This window comes from Charadrius vociferus, unplaced genomic scaffold (assembly GCF_000708025.1).
Source record: "Charadrius vociferus isolate BGI_N301 unplaced genomic scaffold, ASM70802v2 scaffold125, whole genome shotgun sequence".
Taxonomy (NCBI): domain Eukaryota; kingdom Metazoa; phylum Chordata; class Aves; order Charadriiformes; family Charadriidae; genus Charadrius; species Charadrius vociferus.
The window spans coordinates 2,167,762-2,187,220 of NW_009649036.1; the positions used below are offsets into that span (position 1 = coordinate 2,167,762).

The 19,459-nt window shown below is 42.5% G+C and overlaps 1 protein-coding gene across 1 annotated transcript; it reads left to right on the plus strand.

The window, feature by feature from the left end:
• Positions 1-227: 227 nt before the first annotated feature.
• Positions 228-18,933, plus strand: BEST3 (bestrophin 3). The gene is made up of 9 exons (XM_009887787.1): positions 228-379; positions 2,098-2,192; positions 2,746-2,979; positions 8,398-8,552; positions 9,937-10,014; positions 10,415-10,567; positions 13,978-14,058; positions 15,515-15,666; positions 18,027-18,933. Exons 1-9 carry the CDS (start codon positions 228-230, stop codon positions 18,931-18,933), a joined length of 2,007 nt encoding a protein of 668 aa, XP_009886089.1.
• The last annotated feature ends 526 nt before the right edge of the window (positions 18,934-19,459 follow it).

Consider the following 19,459-nt stretch of genomic DNA (forward strand, 5'->3'; position numbering starts at 1 on the left):
AATCTGCAGGTCTCAATGGGGCTTGTAACTGCAAGATTTTTCAATTTCTCTCTCTATATATATATAGAAGCACACATAGCATGTATTTATATATGCATATACTATTTTATCTTTATATGTGTATGTATCTGTCTATACAAGGGGGTATCCAGGATAGGATACGCTGTCTAAAATGTTGTTGGTTTCTGCTTCTCTTCTGCTGTTTCTAGGCACAGCCTGCCAAGACGATGACAGTCACTTATTCCAGCAAAGTAGCAAATGCCACTTTCTTTGGATTTCACAGGTTACTCCTAAAGTGGAAAGGCAGCATCTACAAATTGCTGTACAGAGAATTTATTGTTTTTGCTACTCTTTACACAGCGATAAGTGTATTATACAGGTATACTCCTTCCAATTCACATCTCATTAAATGTTATACTGAAGTTTCACACCTCATGGTGTTAGGCTGATGAATGATGTTTGGGGGGGAGGTTACTACATAATTATTGGCTTTTCCTTGAACCTTTTCTAATGTCCTTTCCTTTCCACATTTACTTTAATGTTCTAGAGAAAGCATGTAGGGTATAAATAAAATACTGCCTATCATATTCAGCTGATTCTCCTTTCAGCCCAGTGTTGAGCAACCATCCTACAGAAATTAGGCTAAATAAACACCCATAGCTAGCCTATATTATATAGCTTTTACCGTTCTGATGTCGAGTTGGCGGTGGCGAGAGTGCCTCTCTGCCTTAAATGATAAGTATAGACCTTTCGTTCTACTTGCAAAACTATATCTTTAGTTGCTCAGTGGTAATTTCCTTAACAACCTTGAAAGGTAATAATTTGTGAGCCAGGTTATATAGTTAGGAAAAGCAAAGTCTTGCTTAAGGCTAGGATGGCATGGCAAACGATTTTTAAGCTTGCAGAGGGCCAAGCAAAACTGCGTGGAAACCAGACGGGTTGTTACCTGTGTGTCACCCAGCACCTGGGGGGGGTCACACATTAGCAGAGTTGCTTCTTCCACCAAGGTGTAAATTAAACACTGGTGTGACAGGTGCAATGCATCAATTAGTACAGTGAAACTTGCAATTGATGAAACACACTACACGGAAGTATCAAAATCATGATTCAGCTCTTACCTTGATCTGTAATTAGACCCCAGTGTTTGCTTTTCATGTGAAGCAAGGAGAAAATGAGCTTCAGTTTGTCTGTGATAAATCACTAATTTTCCAAAATGTTCAGTAATCTATACCTGTGAACTTGGAAAGAAAATTACAGCATTAATATGTAAAGAAACGCCAGAGTCTGACATTTATTTAAATTAACATAGTTTTACTGAAATGTTAGGTAATTAAAGACCATGGTAAATGCACCATGGAAAGCTTTCTATACATGCTCCAGGTTTTATTGCACAATTGTAAGCAAAACCCGCCAAATATTTGTCACGTGTTCCTTTTATATGAAATCAAAGAATAACTGTAATACTCATCTATACAAATAAAAAAATTGTTTGTATTTAAGCTTGTTGTATTTCATTAGATATCTTTTTCCATAGGCAGACGCTGCCATTCTCCACGCATTTTCTATCATCTGGTGAATATTTTCCTCACTGCAAAATAAATACAGTTGTTTTTTTAATCTTGTGGAGAAGAAAAATTTCGTAGGAGTAAGAGTAAAAAAACTGCTGCAACAACATCGCATTTTCAAATAAGAACAGTTAGACTGGTAACCTTTTGCAATTCAAGCAGACCTGAGCATTTTGATGAAGTAGCCCTCTGAAAAAGGAGAGCAAGCTCTACTTGCAGACTTATGGCTTGCTATCATGCGTATGTCTGTATGAGATAGCAAGCTAATTCTCCAGGTGCATTGATCCTAATTAGTAGTGCCAGTCAAATTAGTCATGAGAAAGCTGCAAAGACCAGGGAATGATATTGTCTTCTCCTCCAGCTTCTTTATTACATGCCAAAAGTGTTCAGCACATTACCTTTAAGAATTTGCTTGAAGACATTAGCCAGGGTTACTCCTGATTGCACATGCCTGATTATTTATACATATTTGCACTTTGTAGCTAGTGCCAGAATATTATGAAAGGACAGATACATTTTATTTTTGCTGCAGATTTTTTCTTACAGGTAGCCAAAAACGGTTCTTTGAAAAATTATCAATTTACTGTGACAAATATGCTGAACAAATCCCAGTAACTTTTGTGCTTGGTAAGTACCGGTTACATGCAAAATTATACTCCAATGCAGTCTCTGTTCAGGCATTTTGTGAATGTCCGTGCATGGAAATATTTTAGAGCTGAGGGGCTTATGGCAGGTTAGAGGCTGACAACAAAATAAACAGCTTCCAACAGGTCTCCTTAAATTCAAGTTGGTTTTGTCACATCAACATTCATGCTCATGTTCTTAATATACCAACAAAAGAGTAAAGTTTCCATACATATATATATATGGTTCCCACTAACACTGATACATTGTGCCTGATCTTTCAAAACACTAAGTCCACTCAAGGTTTACTACAGAAGAGAAAATTTGGAAGCTCATGTGTATGAGATACTCAGCTGGAATGGGCCATTAAGTTGCAGTGTCTATTAAATAATTAGCATTGATTGCATCCTGGGTTTTGACGTGACTTACTGCATTTATTCTGGGAAATGTGGCAGCTTAGTGATATGAATAACACTCTGCAAGCTAAATCAAAGTAACCTAAACAGAAATCCTGATAGGCGCTAGACTTTTTTTTTTTTTTGCTTCTAACCCCCAGGTTTCTACGTTACTTTGGTGGTGAATCGCTGGTGGAACCAGTTTGTGAACTTACCATGGCCAGATCGACTGATGTTCCTCATCTCTAGCTGTGTCCAGGGCAGAGATGAATATGGGCGCTTGTTGAGGAGGACTCTCATGCGTTACGTGAATTTAACATCTCTGCTGATCTTTCGCTCTGTGAGCACAGCCGTGTACAAAAGGTTCCCCACCATGGACCATGTGGTAGGCGCAGGTACTTATGAGGCCTTCTCCCCAAAATGTCTTTTCTTTCCTTTCCTTTCGTTTCCCTCAGAGGTGGGGGCACAGGGAGGGAAGGAGCCAGACTTCTTTTTCCTTCCTCTTTGGCCCCATGTGTGCCTTGTACTAACCCATGTCAATGCTGCCATGTTTTTGTCAGTGGCTTAAAAAACGTGCCCCTTATGTGCATCTTTAATGCTCTTAAAGTCTTGATCTAGCGACGCTATAGAAATGAAATGAGTTTGAGGCTCTTGTGTGGGTCTGCTCTCAGACATCGTGGAGACAGTAGGCCTGCACCGAACACATAGGTATAGGGAGTAGGTATGACATTCTTCAAAGCATGAAAAATAATGTAGTTGTGCTGTCATATGATGCAGTAGGAATGGTGACTTTTTATATGGCATTGCCCCGATGTCTAGGATGTAACTTTATCTTGTGCATCAAAGATTGATCTCTGCAGGCACTTCACAAGTACAGATTTGTCTCAATTTATTTTAAGTGGAATGCATTTTAAGTAGATTGCACATTTTAAGTGTTGTGATATACTTAAAACCCCCAACGCCAAGGGTTTTTTCTTTAAATTTACAACCTCACCTCAAGCCTAGTTTTTCAGGGATAAATATGCTACTTATTAAACATGTCTTTATTTTCTGTTTGTTTTGGTAATACAGAGAGCACGATGATGGGGAAGAGAGTTCAGTCACGTAAGACTTGTCTATGTAGGACTTGCTTGTCTATGAAGGACTGACCGCTGAGTATTTAAAGGCAAGGTGTGATACCATGCCTTCTGACTGGCATGGTCAGTGTCAGGGGTAGGGCACCAGTGCAGAGATGTGGGGATCTGTTCCAAATAGGAGAATTCATACATTTTTTACTGAACGTCTTGCATTCTTAAAATTATTCCTTTGGCAGAGATTAGTAAGCAAAGTTGTAGCAAGTTAAAATATGCAGTGTGTATATACATATACACATTTCAAATATGTGTGAGAAGCTTTGGATATTAAAAAAAAAAAAAATCCAGGCAGAATGTACTGATCTTACCGAAAAAAATCATTTATGTTTGAGTCAGTTGGATTTTGAAGTTGTCTTCCTTGTGCTGTTCAACAAAACTGTTTACCTGAGCCTGAGAGAGGTCAAGGGAGCTTCTGTCACTCTCCCCAGCAATCTGCTTCTAGTACACACTGGAAAATTACAACATTTCCAGCAGGCTAATCCAGCTCTGCCTCCCTATTGCTAAAGACAATCTGTTCCAAAAGAGACAAAATGTCACAGCGTTGTACAAAAATTGTAGACTGGAAAACAACTTTTGGTTGTTTTGGGTTTTTTTAACAGTGGAAAATATTCTACTATAAACTGTATAACTAAGTATTGATAGTGTAGTCAGGTCTGTGTATTTCAGTATTTATTCTGTAAGTTTTGATGCATATTGTGCCACAGAAATTTTGTTGATACAGTACTGAGAACTTGAGGGTATATTTTGTTCATATTAACATCCAGTGATTAAGACAGTACTCTGCAATTATCCCCTCCCTAGCTCCCTATGGCATTACATATCAGACGGCATGGGAGTGCAGCATTTAATATAAACGTGAGTGGCAGAATCTGATACTTACAGCACAGTCGTCACTGAAACAACTTTTGCCAATTATGCATTTTTGCTATCATACTGAGAACTGCCACAGGGTAACTATTGCTACGCATTTCTCTTTTCAGCAAATGAACTGCTTAAATTCATAGATTTTAAATCTGAGAACAGTTATCATGATAATCTAGTCTGACTCATCCATTACACAAGGCAAAAAGCTTCCTCGCGACGTCCTTTATCATGTTGCAATTTCTGACTGAGCTATAATACCCTCTAGGAATATAACCAGCCCTGATTTAAAATTCAACTGGGTATACTGGAGACTACGCCGCATCCTAGGTGAACTGACACTCACAATGGTGAACTTGCTGTTGGAAAGTGAAATTTTTTTCTCAGTCTAAACTTGCACAAAGTCATCCTCTAGTCACTGAATTTTATAATGGGTTTGGGTCGTTCTTTTTCTAGTTAGATGAAAAGACCGTTTTTCTGTCAATAGCTAACTGATAGCAGAGTGCATAAAGGCTTGAATAAACTTAGGAGCTTCACTTTCTGTAGTCTGTCCCTACAAGGTATGCTCTTCAGTGGTGGATCTTCCTCCTAACTCTTTTCTAAACTCTTTTTAATCTTTTAGCATTCCTTATGGAGCTGTAGGCAGTAGATGCATGTAGATTCATGACATTATGACGCTGAGTACTGCAGCACATATGCACTCAGTGTCAGCTGTCTTGCAGCAGTCCTGAGCGTACCAATCCCGTTGGCTGCAAGGTGTGAGAGGGATATTCGGTGCTCAAGAACCCGAGTCTTGAAAAACATGAGTAATGAGTCAGCAGCTGGGCAGGGAGCAGCCCAAAACAGCTGATAGGAAATGCTGAAGAGAAACATGAGGTGTGAGCCCAACTACATGAATACCTACGGACAGCTGAACTTTGCAGTCCCAAACCCTCTACTGGAGTGAAGTACCTAAATTAATTCTTTCCCACATAACACAGAAGCAGAAAGTGAAACTTTTATCTACTTGACCATTGTTTGCGCACTCTGGAGGTATGGGAGATGACCCCTTTCCAGTTCCTTCTTCTCTAACCACTAGCCTTCAGAGTATTTGGCATGGGTGCTCTGAACCAGTCTTGTCTCAAACCATTCCATTTTGACAGGAGAACTGGATATCTCCAAATCACTTAAGGCAAAGCTCAAGTGACTTTTCCCAGCCAGGCTTCTGTTCTCATCAAGATTTTTCCCATAAGACCACTTTGGCTGACACTGTTCACATTAGTGTCCTTTGATTCTTTATTGATTGCATCCATGTCAAGCTTTTCATGCTTTTGCAAGGATTCAGTGCCCTGTAATTCCTTAGATAATCCCTTTTAAGATCTTGGCACAGTATTTGCCAAATATTTCCAGTTTTCTGGAGCTGCTCCAGTCCTCCAGGGCTTGTCAAAACCAGTGGTCTTGTTCAGAGAGTTCCTCAGTTAATTCTTTGAATACTCTTAAATAAAAATAGTATGACCATATTTAGAAACCATTTAATTTTAATAACTGAGGTTTGATATCCTCCCCTGTATTTGATGGAATATAAAGTGTTTCTTTACCACTGCAATAACAGCAAGTGGTTTGGAACTGCATGGTTTTTGTATTGCTATAACCTTCACCAGCAGTAAAAGCAATGCAGAACTGTTTCATATTTTCATATTTGATAAGAATACTAGGCATTATTAATATCCATCAAAGACAATAATTAATTAATATAAACACAAACACCTTACCTTTAAAAATAATGACAATTTGAATGCTGTTATTAAAAGAACGGTGTTGTGTTGAGCTTTTCTGAACAAGAAGGTACCCGGTTTCATTGGAGAGCTGAACTGATCCTTGCAGCTTTGCTCTTCTTTGTGACCCCCTCAGGCTGTGTCCTTCCGGATAATGACTTCCCAGGGCCTCTCAAGCGACTTGCATCCAGTGTTTACTCCAGACTGTCAATTTTCTGATATTCTAGCTGTCTGTTTCAGCCTGATAGAAACATCTTTTCCTGCCCAGTAACGAGCAGGCTGGCCAGCCAAAAATCAAAGGCAGCCTTTGAAAGACTGACTTTTAGGAGTCAGGGGTCATGACTAGCAGGTCAATTTGTCTTGTTGCCTCATTATTTCTGTGTAGCTAGTTATGAAAGCTGGCTGCAAACTGCCCAGGGAGCTTCTAAAAGCTGTATCATATTGTGTTCTCAGATTCCAGGATACTGCAAGAGTACTGTATCTTGCTGATGAACTTTCCCTCTTCCACAAAATTTTTTGTCTTGCCCTTGTGTTCCTTCTCTGTAGTTGCAGTATTTCATACCTCCTGTGTTGACTTATTGCAACTGTACAACAGTGACATTTTCCTCAACAAGAGAATATTTAAGAAGGCCACTGTGTTTAACAAATCTCTTCTTATCTTATTCATATTTTTATACGAAACACAACTGAGTTTGTGTATAGTTATATTTTTGCTGCTTCATATATCATTAGCAGCGTTAGCCACAACAGGCAGATTCTTAGTTACTTGTTGGAGACTAGAAAAAAATTCCAATCTATTCTCCATTCCCTTATTGAAATTTCAGCACTCAAACTTGTAATTAATTGGCTGAGCCACTTATTTTGGAGCTGCCATGCTACTAACTTTGTCCTGTTTCGGAACTAGTGTCAACACCACAAAAGAAGCCTTATACCCGCCCTAGTAGGTGACAAACACACACACACCCCAGAGCAAAAACTAAGATCCTCGACCCTGATGATTGCTCCAAACCCAGAAAGTCCAAGATTTGGACAAAGGAAAATGTGAAGTTCCCGTTCATGAATTTTCCGAGGTTGTTTTTCTCAAAGGCTGGGTGGGAGGAGGACAGAGCCTTCTTACCCAAGGGGTTAGAGGTGTCGCTCCAAAAACCAGAGCAGCTCCTATGCCAGTCCCAGGCAGCGAGCTGCTCTGGTGCAGGTTGTGTCCCACACAGCCCTGGCTCCGCTGCCATCTGACCTTGGACTTGCTTGCAGCGGGAGGAAGCAGGGCTTCACAAGGCCAGGGGAACTCTGCAGGAAACGTAATACCTTCACAGCACCCCGGCAAGGCAAACTGCCAGGCAGAGAGTGGCCTCAGCCTGCAGCCCCGCAGCACGTCACCTGGCCCGGTGTCCCGCTAGCAGCGGGGTTTCCGTGCGTGGTTCCTTTTCCATCTCTGCACGCCTTCGTAACCCCAAAGAAAACATGAAACACAATCTGGCAAGGAAGTATTTCTCTGGCAGAAGGCACGCTCTCCGTTGAGCTCTGTTTCGTGCACGCGCTTGTATCCTCTTGTGGCTCGCTCACTGCTTTGCAGATTTACCAAAATATTATCAGAATCAGAAGGTCACGTAACTGCCCTTGTAACATATGTCAAGATGCTGCTAAAAGCCATCATTGCTGAAAAGTGATAGTTTTTTGACTGATGTATCCAGTTCCTTATTTTTCTGAAAGCAGAGTATGAAACTAGAGACTAATCTGCGGAATTCTTAGCATTATATGTATCTACAATATGTCATCGGGCAGATATATGAGAACACAGTAATAGCAAATTATTGCATATATAGATCAAGAGGGATTTTGCATAGGTAGTTATTGCGAAAATAAGTTGTTTCAAGCAAGATATATCCTGGCAAAAAAGCTCAGAAAAAAAAAAAAAGAGAAGGAGGCTACTAGTTAGAATTATAAATAGTGTTTTGCATAGTTCTATGCAAATATCACATACACAGATCCAAACATATGCAAAATTTATAACATCAGTTGCACTGACTGCACAGAATAAATTGCATCTTTTTTTTTATGTAAATAGGTTTTATGACAAGATATGAAAGAAAAATTTTTGATGACCTGAAGTCTCCCCACCTTAAATACTGGGTTCCATTTGTCTGGTTTGGAAATTTGGCATCGAGGGCACGAAAAGAGGGAAGAATTCGAGACAGTGTAGATCTGCAGACATTGATGAACGTAAGTAGAAAAAGTAAATCTACAGAAAACTAATCTGAAATTGCTATGCAGTAGGTTTTCACTTATGTAATTTGATTTAGTGCACACAACTCTCCAGTGCCATCTAAACGATCTTACTCAAGATTTATACAACTTTTCTCTGTGTACCAATCTACACACAAGCACACACAGCAGCAGGTCACTGGGATTGTATTGATATGACTAAGAAGGTATTCACTGAAGCAATAAATTGATGAGTAAAAAATTAATGTAATGTCACTGTAAGTTCCTACTTGTTCCATTGCTGCAGGAAAAAAAAAAGTGAAGATTTTAATATCAGTTTCAGTGAAGATAATCTCCCTGAATATTTCATTACGTGGTCAAACATCTATTTATCGTATGATATGTTCTCTTTCGTGTATTACTAGACTGTAGATAAGATAATTTATGAAGAAATATGTACTATACTAAGCATTCCAACTCCATAAACTAAGTGAATATTCAAATGTGACAATGGGGTGCTGGATATAATTATGACACCAATTTACATATACTACACTTTCTTATCTCCCTGTCTTTTTACAGAATCACAGAATGGTCAGGGTTGGAAGGGATCTCTGGAAATCATCTAGTCCAGCCCCCCTGCCAGAGCAGGGTCACCTACAGCAGGTTGCACAGGATGGTGTCCAGGCGGGTTTTGAACGTCTCCAGAGTGGGAGACTCCACAATCTCCCTGGGCAGCCTGTTCCAGTGCTCTGCCACCCTCAAAGTAAAGAAGTTCCTCCTCGTATTTAGATGGAACTTCCTGTGTTCAAGTTTGTGCCCGTTATCTCTTGTCCTATCACTGGGCACCACTGCAAAAAGACTGTTCCCATCCCCCTGGCACCCTCCCTTTAAGTATTTATAAGCATTGATGAGATCCCCCTCAGTGTTCTTTTCTCCAGACTAAAAAGACCCAAGTCCCTCAGCCTTTCCTCATAAGAAAGATGCTTCAGTCCCCTAATCATCTTTGTAGCCCTTTGCTGTACCCTCTCCAGCAGTTCCCTGTCCTTCTTGAACTGGGGAGCCCAGAACTGGACAAAATGCTCCAGATGTGGCCTCACCAGGGCAGAGCAGCGAGGGAGGATAACTACCCTTGACCTGCTGGCCACACTCTTCTTGATGCACCCCAGGATGTCATTGGCCTTCTTGGCCAGCAGGACACATTGCTCGCTCATGGTCATCCTGTTGTCCACCAGGACTCCCAGGTCCCTTTCCAGAGAGCTGCTTTCCAGCAGGTCAGCCCATTTTTGCTCATTTCACATGAGCAAAAATGAATTGTAACAAAATCTTCATCATTTAGAATTGAACCTCATGCAATTTTAGTTTGTTGGGGGTTGTTTTTTTCTTTTTTTTTTCCTTGTAGGAGATGAATAAGTACCGGTCTTGGTGTAGTCTTTTATTTGGTTATGACTGGGTTGGAATTCCACTGGTCTATACTCAGGTACTGAGACATTATCCTTTACAAATTTTGAAATAGACTTTCCAGAAAAGGGGAGTTTGGTGCAAAACATCCGTAGACTCGACCAGAGTCTCTGAGCAGTTGAGCACTCATTGACTCCCACGGGACTGTGGACACATGGCTAACTATTTAAGTCATATTTAATGCAGAGATGTTATCAAGGCCTTGCATAATTTGGGAGAGTGGAGGGAAGCACTGAAATGTTTTTAAGTTTCCTGGGTCTTCTTCCTGGCTATTATTCCTGTGGCCTCTCTATTTGTAAAACCTCCCTACAGATTTGTAAACTATATAGCAAAAGGCACTCAGAAGCCTTTGGGTATTTGTTGTGTTATGCATAAGATTGTATGATTGCCTGATTTCAATTAAGTTTTGTTCTTTGCAGGTTGTTACTCTCGCAGTCTATACTTTTTTCTTTGCCTGCCTGATAGGGCGCCAATTTTTGGATACTGACCAAGGTTATCAGGGACATGACTTAGATCTTTACATTCCAATCTTCACACTGTTACAGTTCTTCTTCTACGCAGGATGGCTCAAGGTAAAGTAGCTTTCTGGAAAGGTCATGGGGGAACCCTCCCTAGGGGAGCTGGTGAAGGTGTCAGAGCTGAAGTGAAGGTGTCAGATTTGTGGCACACTGTAAATTCACCAAAGGAGTTACAGCAAAGCTGGATTGAGCCCAAAGTGTCCTGTAGTCATAAAGAAACATCATTCAATACGTTATTAATTCTACCTTCCTGATCTTGCAGTAAGAAACAGTTGGGAACCTGAAAGACCCCATTTCAGTAGGACCAGTGCAGCCACAACTCCCCAGAGAAGTATTACTCCAGCAAAATTTGGTCTCAGGACTTGGGACTATAAAATGACAGATGAAAGATTAAAAAAAAAACACTTTCTCCCACTCCACTCTGTGATCGGGAAATATTGCTGCAGACCTGGCATGGGCTGCAAGGGACTGAATCATAGTTTCTTCTTATGATCAAAGCCAGCCTTTACTATCTGCTGTTAACTTAATCAGATGCAGGCAATTAAAGGTCTCCAGTTCCAGAGGGCTATCAAACAGTGACAGCCAATATTGGCTACATCCCCATCGCATAAAAACGATCATTAAAAAGATGAGTTATAGAAGGAATTGGATGCTACTCATCAGTCCATTGATGCCCGGTCAGTTAACATATCGCCATCGATCTGATAGTTGAGTAATTAAGTCACATACCTCACGGCAGTTCTCTCCTCTGCAGTGAGTATCGAGGTAGACTAACTGGGAAAAAGTTTCAAATAAAAAGCAAATTAGTACATTAGGGTCTATGTGCATTAAAATTTCCTTTTGGGATTATTAACCACGGCTGGAAACTTAGAGCTAACTTTTCTGTTAGGTTATAAATTGCACAAAATTGGTCAGTTTTAGAGCCCCCTTCCCAAAGCCAGCTCTGAACGGTGGAGTAGAGAAAGCAACACACCAAGCTAGCAGATCACAAGGGATAGTAAAGTGCCTGTGGGGCAAGCTCCTCTGGTCCTGCATCCTAGAAAACTGGGAGGGAAAAGGGATTTGCCGCGTGGTGACCAGCCTGGAGGGGAAGCAGAAGAGAGGAGGGGAGGCTGGCAGGGCCAGGGAAGTGTGCTGCTCCTGCAGAAATGGGAGCCTTTATCTCTAGGCAATGTCTTTCAAGTTTTTACTAGTGGGTTACAAAACTGTCAGCTGTTCCTCTTGACCACCCTGCTAGTGCTCCTGAGGGGGGAATGGTTTCCCCTTCATCAGCAACCAAGGCTGTCATAGCATCTCTTCCAGTTAGACTCAGGGCTTCCTGCCGACTCCTGGCTATGGCAGGTAGGAGATGCCATTGTAGTGAAAATCTTCTGCATAAAAGAATGAAAGGAGGAGAAGCTGTTTTAAAAAGCAATTTTAATATCGGCAGTGCTCTCTCAGACCGGAGGTTTGTCCAAACCTGCAGTGCCCCCGAGTCAGGATATTTCTGTCTTGAAGGTTACGGCCGGTTTCCTTCTGAGTGCCTTGGGCTTTGGCTGCCAGGCTGCAGAAAGGCCCCCAGGCTATTGACTTCCAGTAACTTGGCAGTTCCTCAGAAATGATGGCTAAACTGAGCTCATTCCTTGGCCTCGGGCCTGGCTTGTTATACATACACTACAGGGGCAAAGTTTCCCATCACGTGAAACACTTCTAAATCCCCATTTTCATTACATGGATAGACAGACAGTCCAAATACAGGGCTTAGCTGTCCAGCACTACATTCCTTTCCGGAGAATAAAGTCATGTCTCACATGCCAGGACCAGGTCAGCCAAGCAAAAGGCCACTGCTCTTGTCCCAGCCCTGTTCCCTTTTTTTAGCTCATGTGACAGGTTTTGCAGTGGATTTTTGAGTGGCGATCCCCCAGTTTACACTGAGCTGATCCAGTGTCTTCCCTGGAAAGCTGCAACGCAATCTGCATTCTGGCTTATTCCTGTTGCAGCACTTCCATAGCTATACCCAAAATTTAATGCCATGGGGCAGGCCAACAAGTGTGAGCAGAGGCATCTCCTGTCTTCTTGTTGTTCCTTCTGCCTTATGGGTGTTTTTGTCAGGTTAGTCTCCCTCCGCAGTTCCTTGGTCGTCTTCCGCCGCTGGCCTGGGAAGTGCTGGCCTAGGAGAGTCAGCAAGTGCTTAGTCACTGGTACAATCCAGAGGCACATAGGAATAGATAGCCAGGGAGTGACTGTCTTACTTCTATAAGTTATTTAGATCGTAGCCATCCACAGCGAGGTTCATGAGTGGGGCTGTTTAGTCACAGAATCATACAGTCGCTTCACCCATATCTGCGTTAAGCCAAGGACCTGGCCACTGCTCCCGCATATGGCCCTGGTGACCACCAGGAAGGCCTGGGAAGGTCAGCAAGAACATGGTCAACTTCAAAACTGGGACTTAAAAAGACAAACAGAAGGAGAAAAGCATGAAGGGGAGAGGATATTTAACCTCTGTGTACCAAGGAACTGAGAAATAGAGAAGCAGTCTGAATTTCCTAAACCTTTTTCTTTTTTTTAAGTTTTCCTATTGCATCTTTTTTTTCCTCCCTCAGCAGCTATGAGTTTTCTCCCCACAGTGTGCTTTGGTGATCATGGGGATGGGGGGGACAGTCTCTGGCTGGTTTTCCATTTATTTATTCCTTTGGGGGGACAGAACTGGGTAAGGCTATGGGCAGCCAGAGAGGTTTCCTTTCCTACCCTAGTTCCCAGACTAAGGTGTCTCACCACAAAGGTGCCTGAGCTCACTGTTTGGTTGCCTTCTCCACAGGATGGGCTTCCCCCCTTCAGTTTTAATCACTTCATGTACAGAAACCCAAAACAGCAGGCTGAATTGAAAAACAAACTCGGATCGTGTCTCTAGGCTTTGGCTAGCATGATGCACAGCGTCCACTTGAGTCAAGTCTTGTGGTGGGCTGCTTTCCCTGACAGGCTTCAGAGGGATGCCATCAGCATCACCCCCAGTAAAGAAGCAGGGGCTGAGGGATGAGCTGGAGAGACAAGCTGTACTCCGTCCAGCAGACTCCAGCTGCAGGGCTCAGGAATACTGACCCAACGGGCTGGTGGAGTACTGCAGACCATAATGCAATAACAGAGCCTCTAGCTGCCGACTCATTCATTTCAATCAGCCCAAGACAACAGTAAGGAAAGGTAATGACTATCTTATGTGACAATTACCGTGGCCCAGACATGTCTCAATTCCCAGTAGGCCAGCGCTGACAATCATGATTGACGGCACCAACGAGGCACCGAGGTATGAATCTATAGGGAAAGCAAGCTGCTCCTTCGCTAGGCGGGCAAAACCATCATGCCGGAGCGTATGCTATGATTGCAAGTGACAGGCAGGGAGAGAGAGAAAAATCAGATCCTATTTTCTCTGCAGCAGCAGTCCTGACATGGCATGCCAACCTCTATTCACTGTCTCATTTTCCTTTCAGGTCGCTGAACAACTTATTAATCCATTTGGAGAAGATGATGATGATTTTGAAACTAACTGGTGCATCGATAGAAATTTACAGGTTGCTGTTGTTATTTCTTCTTGCAGCTTTACCGTACTATAGATTATCATTACATTTAACCCTGTTTCTTGTATCGCAGTACAAATTAAGGGCAACAAGTGTCATCAAAACAAGTTCTTACCCTGAAGGAGTATCTACGGCTGTGATCCCCAGATTTTATTTTTACAAGCTAATGCGTCCTGATTTAGGTATTTGGCATTTCTTGATGCCTGACTAAACATGCAAACAGCTGACCTCAAACTATAAGCTTACTTTATGCCTCGAAAAACACATAATGTAGGTCAATCCTGCAAAATCCAAAAGCCATCTATTCCCGCAGAGATGAGAACGCGTTTTGCTAATCTGAATGTCTAGAGATTACAATGTTGTATATGAATCTTCCTTAAAAAAAAAAAAAATGCAGTAAAGATATCAAAAATACCAAACAGAGCCCTGAACTAATAAGCAGGGCCCATCCCCTGATTAATGTGGTGATGCTGCCACCCATGGCAACATCTGTGGTCGGCATAGGTGCCAGTGCCCTCAGTGGCAGGAGCTGTGAGATGGCCAAGGTACAGGTTTATTGCAGGTACCCACAATTCTCAAACAGGCCCTGTCTGTCATGCCATGAAGGAGCTCAAAGACATGAAGAGGTCCCATGGCACCCACTGCTCCCCTTGCAGAGACAGCCATGCATAGGTTTGAGCTGCTGTCTGAATTCATGTCTGCTGGGGACCACTGAGACTGCAAAGCAGAACCCAGGTGTTAAAGGGAGAACAGGCAGGGCAAGAACCAGCATATTCAGCAAAGGAAGCAATGCAGGTACACGCAGGAGTGGGAAAGGCCTTCATGCTGCCAAAGATGCTCTCTGGCTTAACACCACTTCAGGCTATTCATAGAATCGTAGAATGGTTTAGGTTGGAAGGGACCTTAAAGACCATCAAGTTCCAACCCCCCTGCCATGGCCAGGGACACTTTCCACTAGACCAGGTTGCTCAAAGCCCCAGTGGTGCATCAGAGCCCTTTGTATAAAATATATTTGAAGGCCCTAGAACAGGATGGTCACATACTTGGTTCTAAATGTCTCAAAATGTGGACAAAGCCTATCAGAAAGCTTCTTAACCTCTGGGCATTTTAAGGAGCACAACTAATACTCTACACAGATTTCCCACAGCACGTGGAGGATCACATGCCTATTTAACTACATCATGCATGAGGAAAGGACTTCAATCTGACACAAAGAGCTTTGCAGCATAGAAGACTCAAGTTACAATAAATCCTGTGCTTTCATGAGCATAGGAGGGTATATGGGGTATATTTTATAATACTGAGCCCCTTCCCAGTGCCCAGGCCAGCATACACAGCTTACTTTAAAGGGTTTCTGAAAGAAATATTGACCCAGGAAGTACAAAGCAGATTATTTCTTGTACTGTACTATGTTGAAAGTGACACGATTTATACCAAAAAAAAATTTAAGGTCTCACTTCTGGCGGTGGACGAGATGCACATGAATTTACCAAGGATGGAGAAAGATATTTACTGGAATGATTCCTCTGCCCGGCCACCCTACACAAAAGCAGCTGCTGATTACTGTATTCCTTCGTTCCTTGGATCGACTATTGAAATGGGGTGAGTGGCACTAATGCCATCAGAAAGATCGCCACCCTTACAGCCCACATTGACTGATGGACAGTCAGCACAGGCTGCAGGCTGTGACAATACTGTGAGTGGGGAAGATGGAGATGGGAGATGATGCTACTGGGAGGGAACAGACAAGCTGGTGGTGGTGGGATGATGTCTCCAGTGGTCCATGTGCTCATATGAGTTGTGCCCCCATTGCTTAAACTGTGTAATTAATAAATAGGGTATGTTTGCAGGGAGGGTTGGTTGATAGTCTCTGAGCACAGGGTGGCACCTGAAGGCAGTGACTGACTTTTCTTAATACTTTTTTAATTAATACTACTTCTTCATACACCGCCCCCAAATTAGCAAAATAGCTATTCCTTTGCTTGTTTTGTTAGCAGATGATAGCTAAAATCAGTATAGATTTTTGTGAAGATAAACAAGAAATGATCTTAAACATTGTATGACTTTTCGTTGGCTAATAATCTAGGCATGGAAGTTGGAGCGGTTGGATCTTGTGAAGGGGTAACGAAGAGGGGTTATTTGCTGAGATCAACCAACTATATAAAGAAACATATAGAGGATATAGGATTGCCCCGTGTTGTCAGGATCTATACGAGAAATCAATGATAGCCCAGTTATGTTAGAAGCTGTTGAGTTTAAACACTTGTGACATGCTGTACTATAGAAGAGGTCAGTAAGCATAAATACCACCATGCCTGAACAAATACCAGGGCAAGTAGATGTTTTTATCTAAAAATCTTTTTAAAAAACTTTACAGTAGCCATTTTTTTAACTTTAAAACTTATCTCAAGAAGTTTTTAATTTTTCCAAAATTTTCCAGCCTTTATCAAATAAAATATGCTTAATTTTTTGCTTCATTTGTCCTGGAAATTGGTGTTTTCTCATTTTTATTCCTCTTATTTTTCCATTTTTGCATGCATTCTACTACAAAGAACAATGGTCTATATGAGTTCCTTTTATCACACACAGCCTTTTCAGAATTTATTTCCTTCTGCAAAAACTATGAAATGGACAAAAGAAAAGTAAAGAAAGTAAAGAAGAAAAACTCATAGAATATAATTAATTTTGCTGCAATTGCTAGGGGAAAAAGTGGCAAAGAAGAAACATTGTTAAGTCTGCAAACAATTTTTTAATAAGAAGTCCTTCACACAAAAAATAAAGGGGGGAGTGAATGAAAAATAGCTCCATGTTAACTGCTGTGAAATTCAAAGAGCTCTGATGTGTTGACTTTTTCTATTAATTATTTTATCCTCTGAACTGTTTCTCTATTCATCTCTCTAAAAAAAAATGGGTAGTTCTTATGCAGACTTCAAAAACAAGGTCTAAAATTTCATCCAAGTCCAAAGCAGATATATAAAACTTGAGCCCAAATCCAAAGTCTTCTCCAGTCCCCCCCAACATCTGAAACAGGTTGCCCAGAGAGGTGGTAGATGCCCCATCCCTGGAAACATTCAAGGGCAGGTTGGATGGGGCTCTGAGCAACCTGATGTAGTTGAAGATGTCCCTGCTCACTGCAGGGAGGTTCGACTAGATGACCTTTAAAGGTCCCTTCCAGCCCAAACTATTCTGTGATCTGCACAAATGACGGATGAAGTTCCTCTGTCCCTCTGGGTTAACGTTACCTCCCTTTGCTGCTCACCTTGGGTTTGGCCTGAGCCCCTTTGCCATTCTTGCCCTTAGGACAGGCAACTGGGCTAGTTTGGCTTGTCTTCTGGGGTGCACTGAGTCAGTAATGTGTACTGAATTGCCTGGCAGATGCAGCAATAGTTGTTCTCATGAACCACCGAGGCTGGGCAGAAGAGTACCAGGTACAGGTGGGAATTTCAGACGCACTATTGTGCCCCAGAGGTAAGTGAGATTTGGCCATCTGAGTAATTCCAACATTTTTTTGAAACCACCACACTCTGCTTCCAGGAGTAACATCATCCTGTTGTTATTTTTGCCTGAAGGATTCTCCTGAAAAGTATCTACAGCACTGAGCGGGATTTCTTTCTCCCCTTTCCCTCAACCTAAGCACAAGGCTAACCATGTGGAGCTGCCACAGAGGGCTGCAGCCCAAATATGAAATGGTGCCAGATGCCTGGCTGGATGCTCTCCCAGCCTGGTCCTCAGGAGGAGACATCTGGATGTGGAGAGCTTTCTGTGTGATCTGGCTGGTCCAAAGGCATGGACACTATTTCCTGGCACCTTCACCCCTTTCTCACCCCTTCCATGCCCTTTCTTGGGGACATGCTAGGGCCTTGGTTCTGATGTCTTGCTGCTGAGACAGTGGGATATATATGCATGTAGGCCACACACTTCCTGTACATAACTGACACGTACTACCCGGCTTTATTTGGCAGGCTGGCTGATACTGAATTCCTCTATGGGGAAGAGTGGCCCTGGGAAGAGGAGAAACATCGAAGACAACATTCAGTGCTGAGAAGAGTCAAGAGGTTTCTCAGTGTCCATGAGGGCCCTTCGTCCCCAGCTCACCAGCGCTACAGTCGGCAGACAAGTGAGAATTCAGTGTTTTTCCCAGCAGATGAAAAAGGGCACATAAGACGGTTGCAGGAAATGCACACCAGAGGGAGACATTCTACTTCGAGCTTCAAGAAGAAACATGAAGGAGTTGACAGAAGTAATAGACTTCATAGTAGCAGAGATCTAGGACCCATAACTGAAACCTCAAAGAACGAGGCACAGTTCGGCGACAGTGACACCTCATCCGAGACAAACAAGCCAGTTCCCGAGGTCATCATCTCTGAAGCTGAGGAGAAAGCACCTGATGTAATGGGCAAACCAGATCTGCAAAAAGAGTGTACTGGAATCATGCCAGAAGAGAAGCTCCAAAGAAGCTTAACTGAGGCAAATGTGTCTCTTCTGGACCATCCTTTTTTCCCCCCAGAAATGACTACGTACCTCCCAGGCTCTGAGGTGCATCAATCACTTCCTACTGTGATAGGGGAGCCCAAACATGAACCCCATGGTAGTAATATAGCGGGTTTTATAACAGATCCTGAGAGAAACCTTCAGCGATGGAGTTTGCCGAGCTTCCATAGTCATAGTACAGTGTCAAATGCTGACACTGCACCGCCTTTAACAGATTCTGGGACGACTTCACAACTAAAGAACTTCAGTGGTGGAAAAAATGTTACTTCTGCTGTTGCTCCAGAGGTGTTTGAGATGCAGCACTTATGGGAAAACCTGGATAGTAAAGAAACAGCCATAGTAGAATTTTCTAATGAGAAGAGTGAAAGAAAACTTTGACAGTGCTTCCCCTGTGTTTAACTGAACTTCTCATCTTCTCTTGAAAGGGGTTCTCACATAGATTTGCTGAAAGTGCAGAAGGGCAGACACGATGCTCAGACAAGTCCTGAGCAAGATCCAACAGAGGATTTGGGCACCTAAATAGGAGGCATTGTGGTGAAATGCTTTACGCCAGTTAGTTTCTGGCTTGAAATCTGTGACCCTGTGGGGAAAACATTTATGGGCAGAACTGGTAGCCTCAGGAGTGGATGCAAACTGGCCAGCACACATGGCAGCAAGCTGTGTAGGCTCATCTAGAGGAAACACTGAAGTTATCAGAAGAGCCGAGGTGGCTCTGTCTGAACACTACTACCTTTGGCCACTCCTTCAGATTAAGGTCCATGACATCCTTGTAAGACCCACCAACAGTTTCGGTTTCTACTCAAGTGGCTAGAAGGGGAGGTGTTGGATCAGTTCCATCCTCAGCCTGGAGAGATTCAGCCCACCATCTCTCACTGACTGGAGGAACACTTGAAAAATCAGTCTC

Bases quoted from the DNA above. Each gene is read 5' to 3' on its own strand.
- BEST3 (XM_009887787.1), top strand. From the start codon at position 228: ATGACAGTCACTTATTCCAGCAAAGTAGCAAATGCCACTTTCTTTGGA. The intron at 10,015-10,414 runs GTACTGAGACAT...TGTTCTTTGCAG, and splicing joins TTCCACTGGTCTATACTCAG to GTTGTTACTCTCGCAGTCTA. The intron at 14,059-15,514 runs GTTGCTGTTGTT...AAAAAATTTAAG, and splicing joins GCATCGATAGAAATTTACAG to GTCTCACTTCTGGCGGTGGA.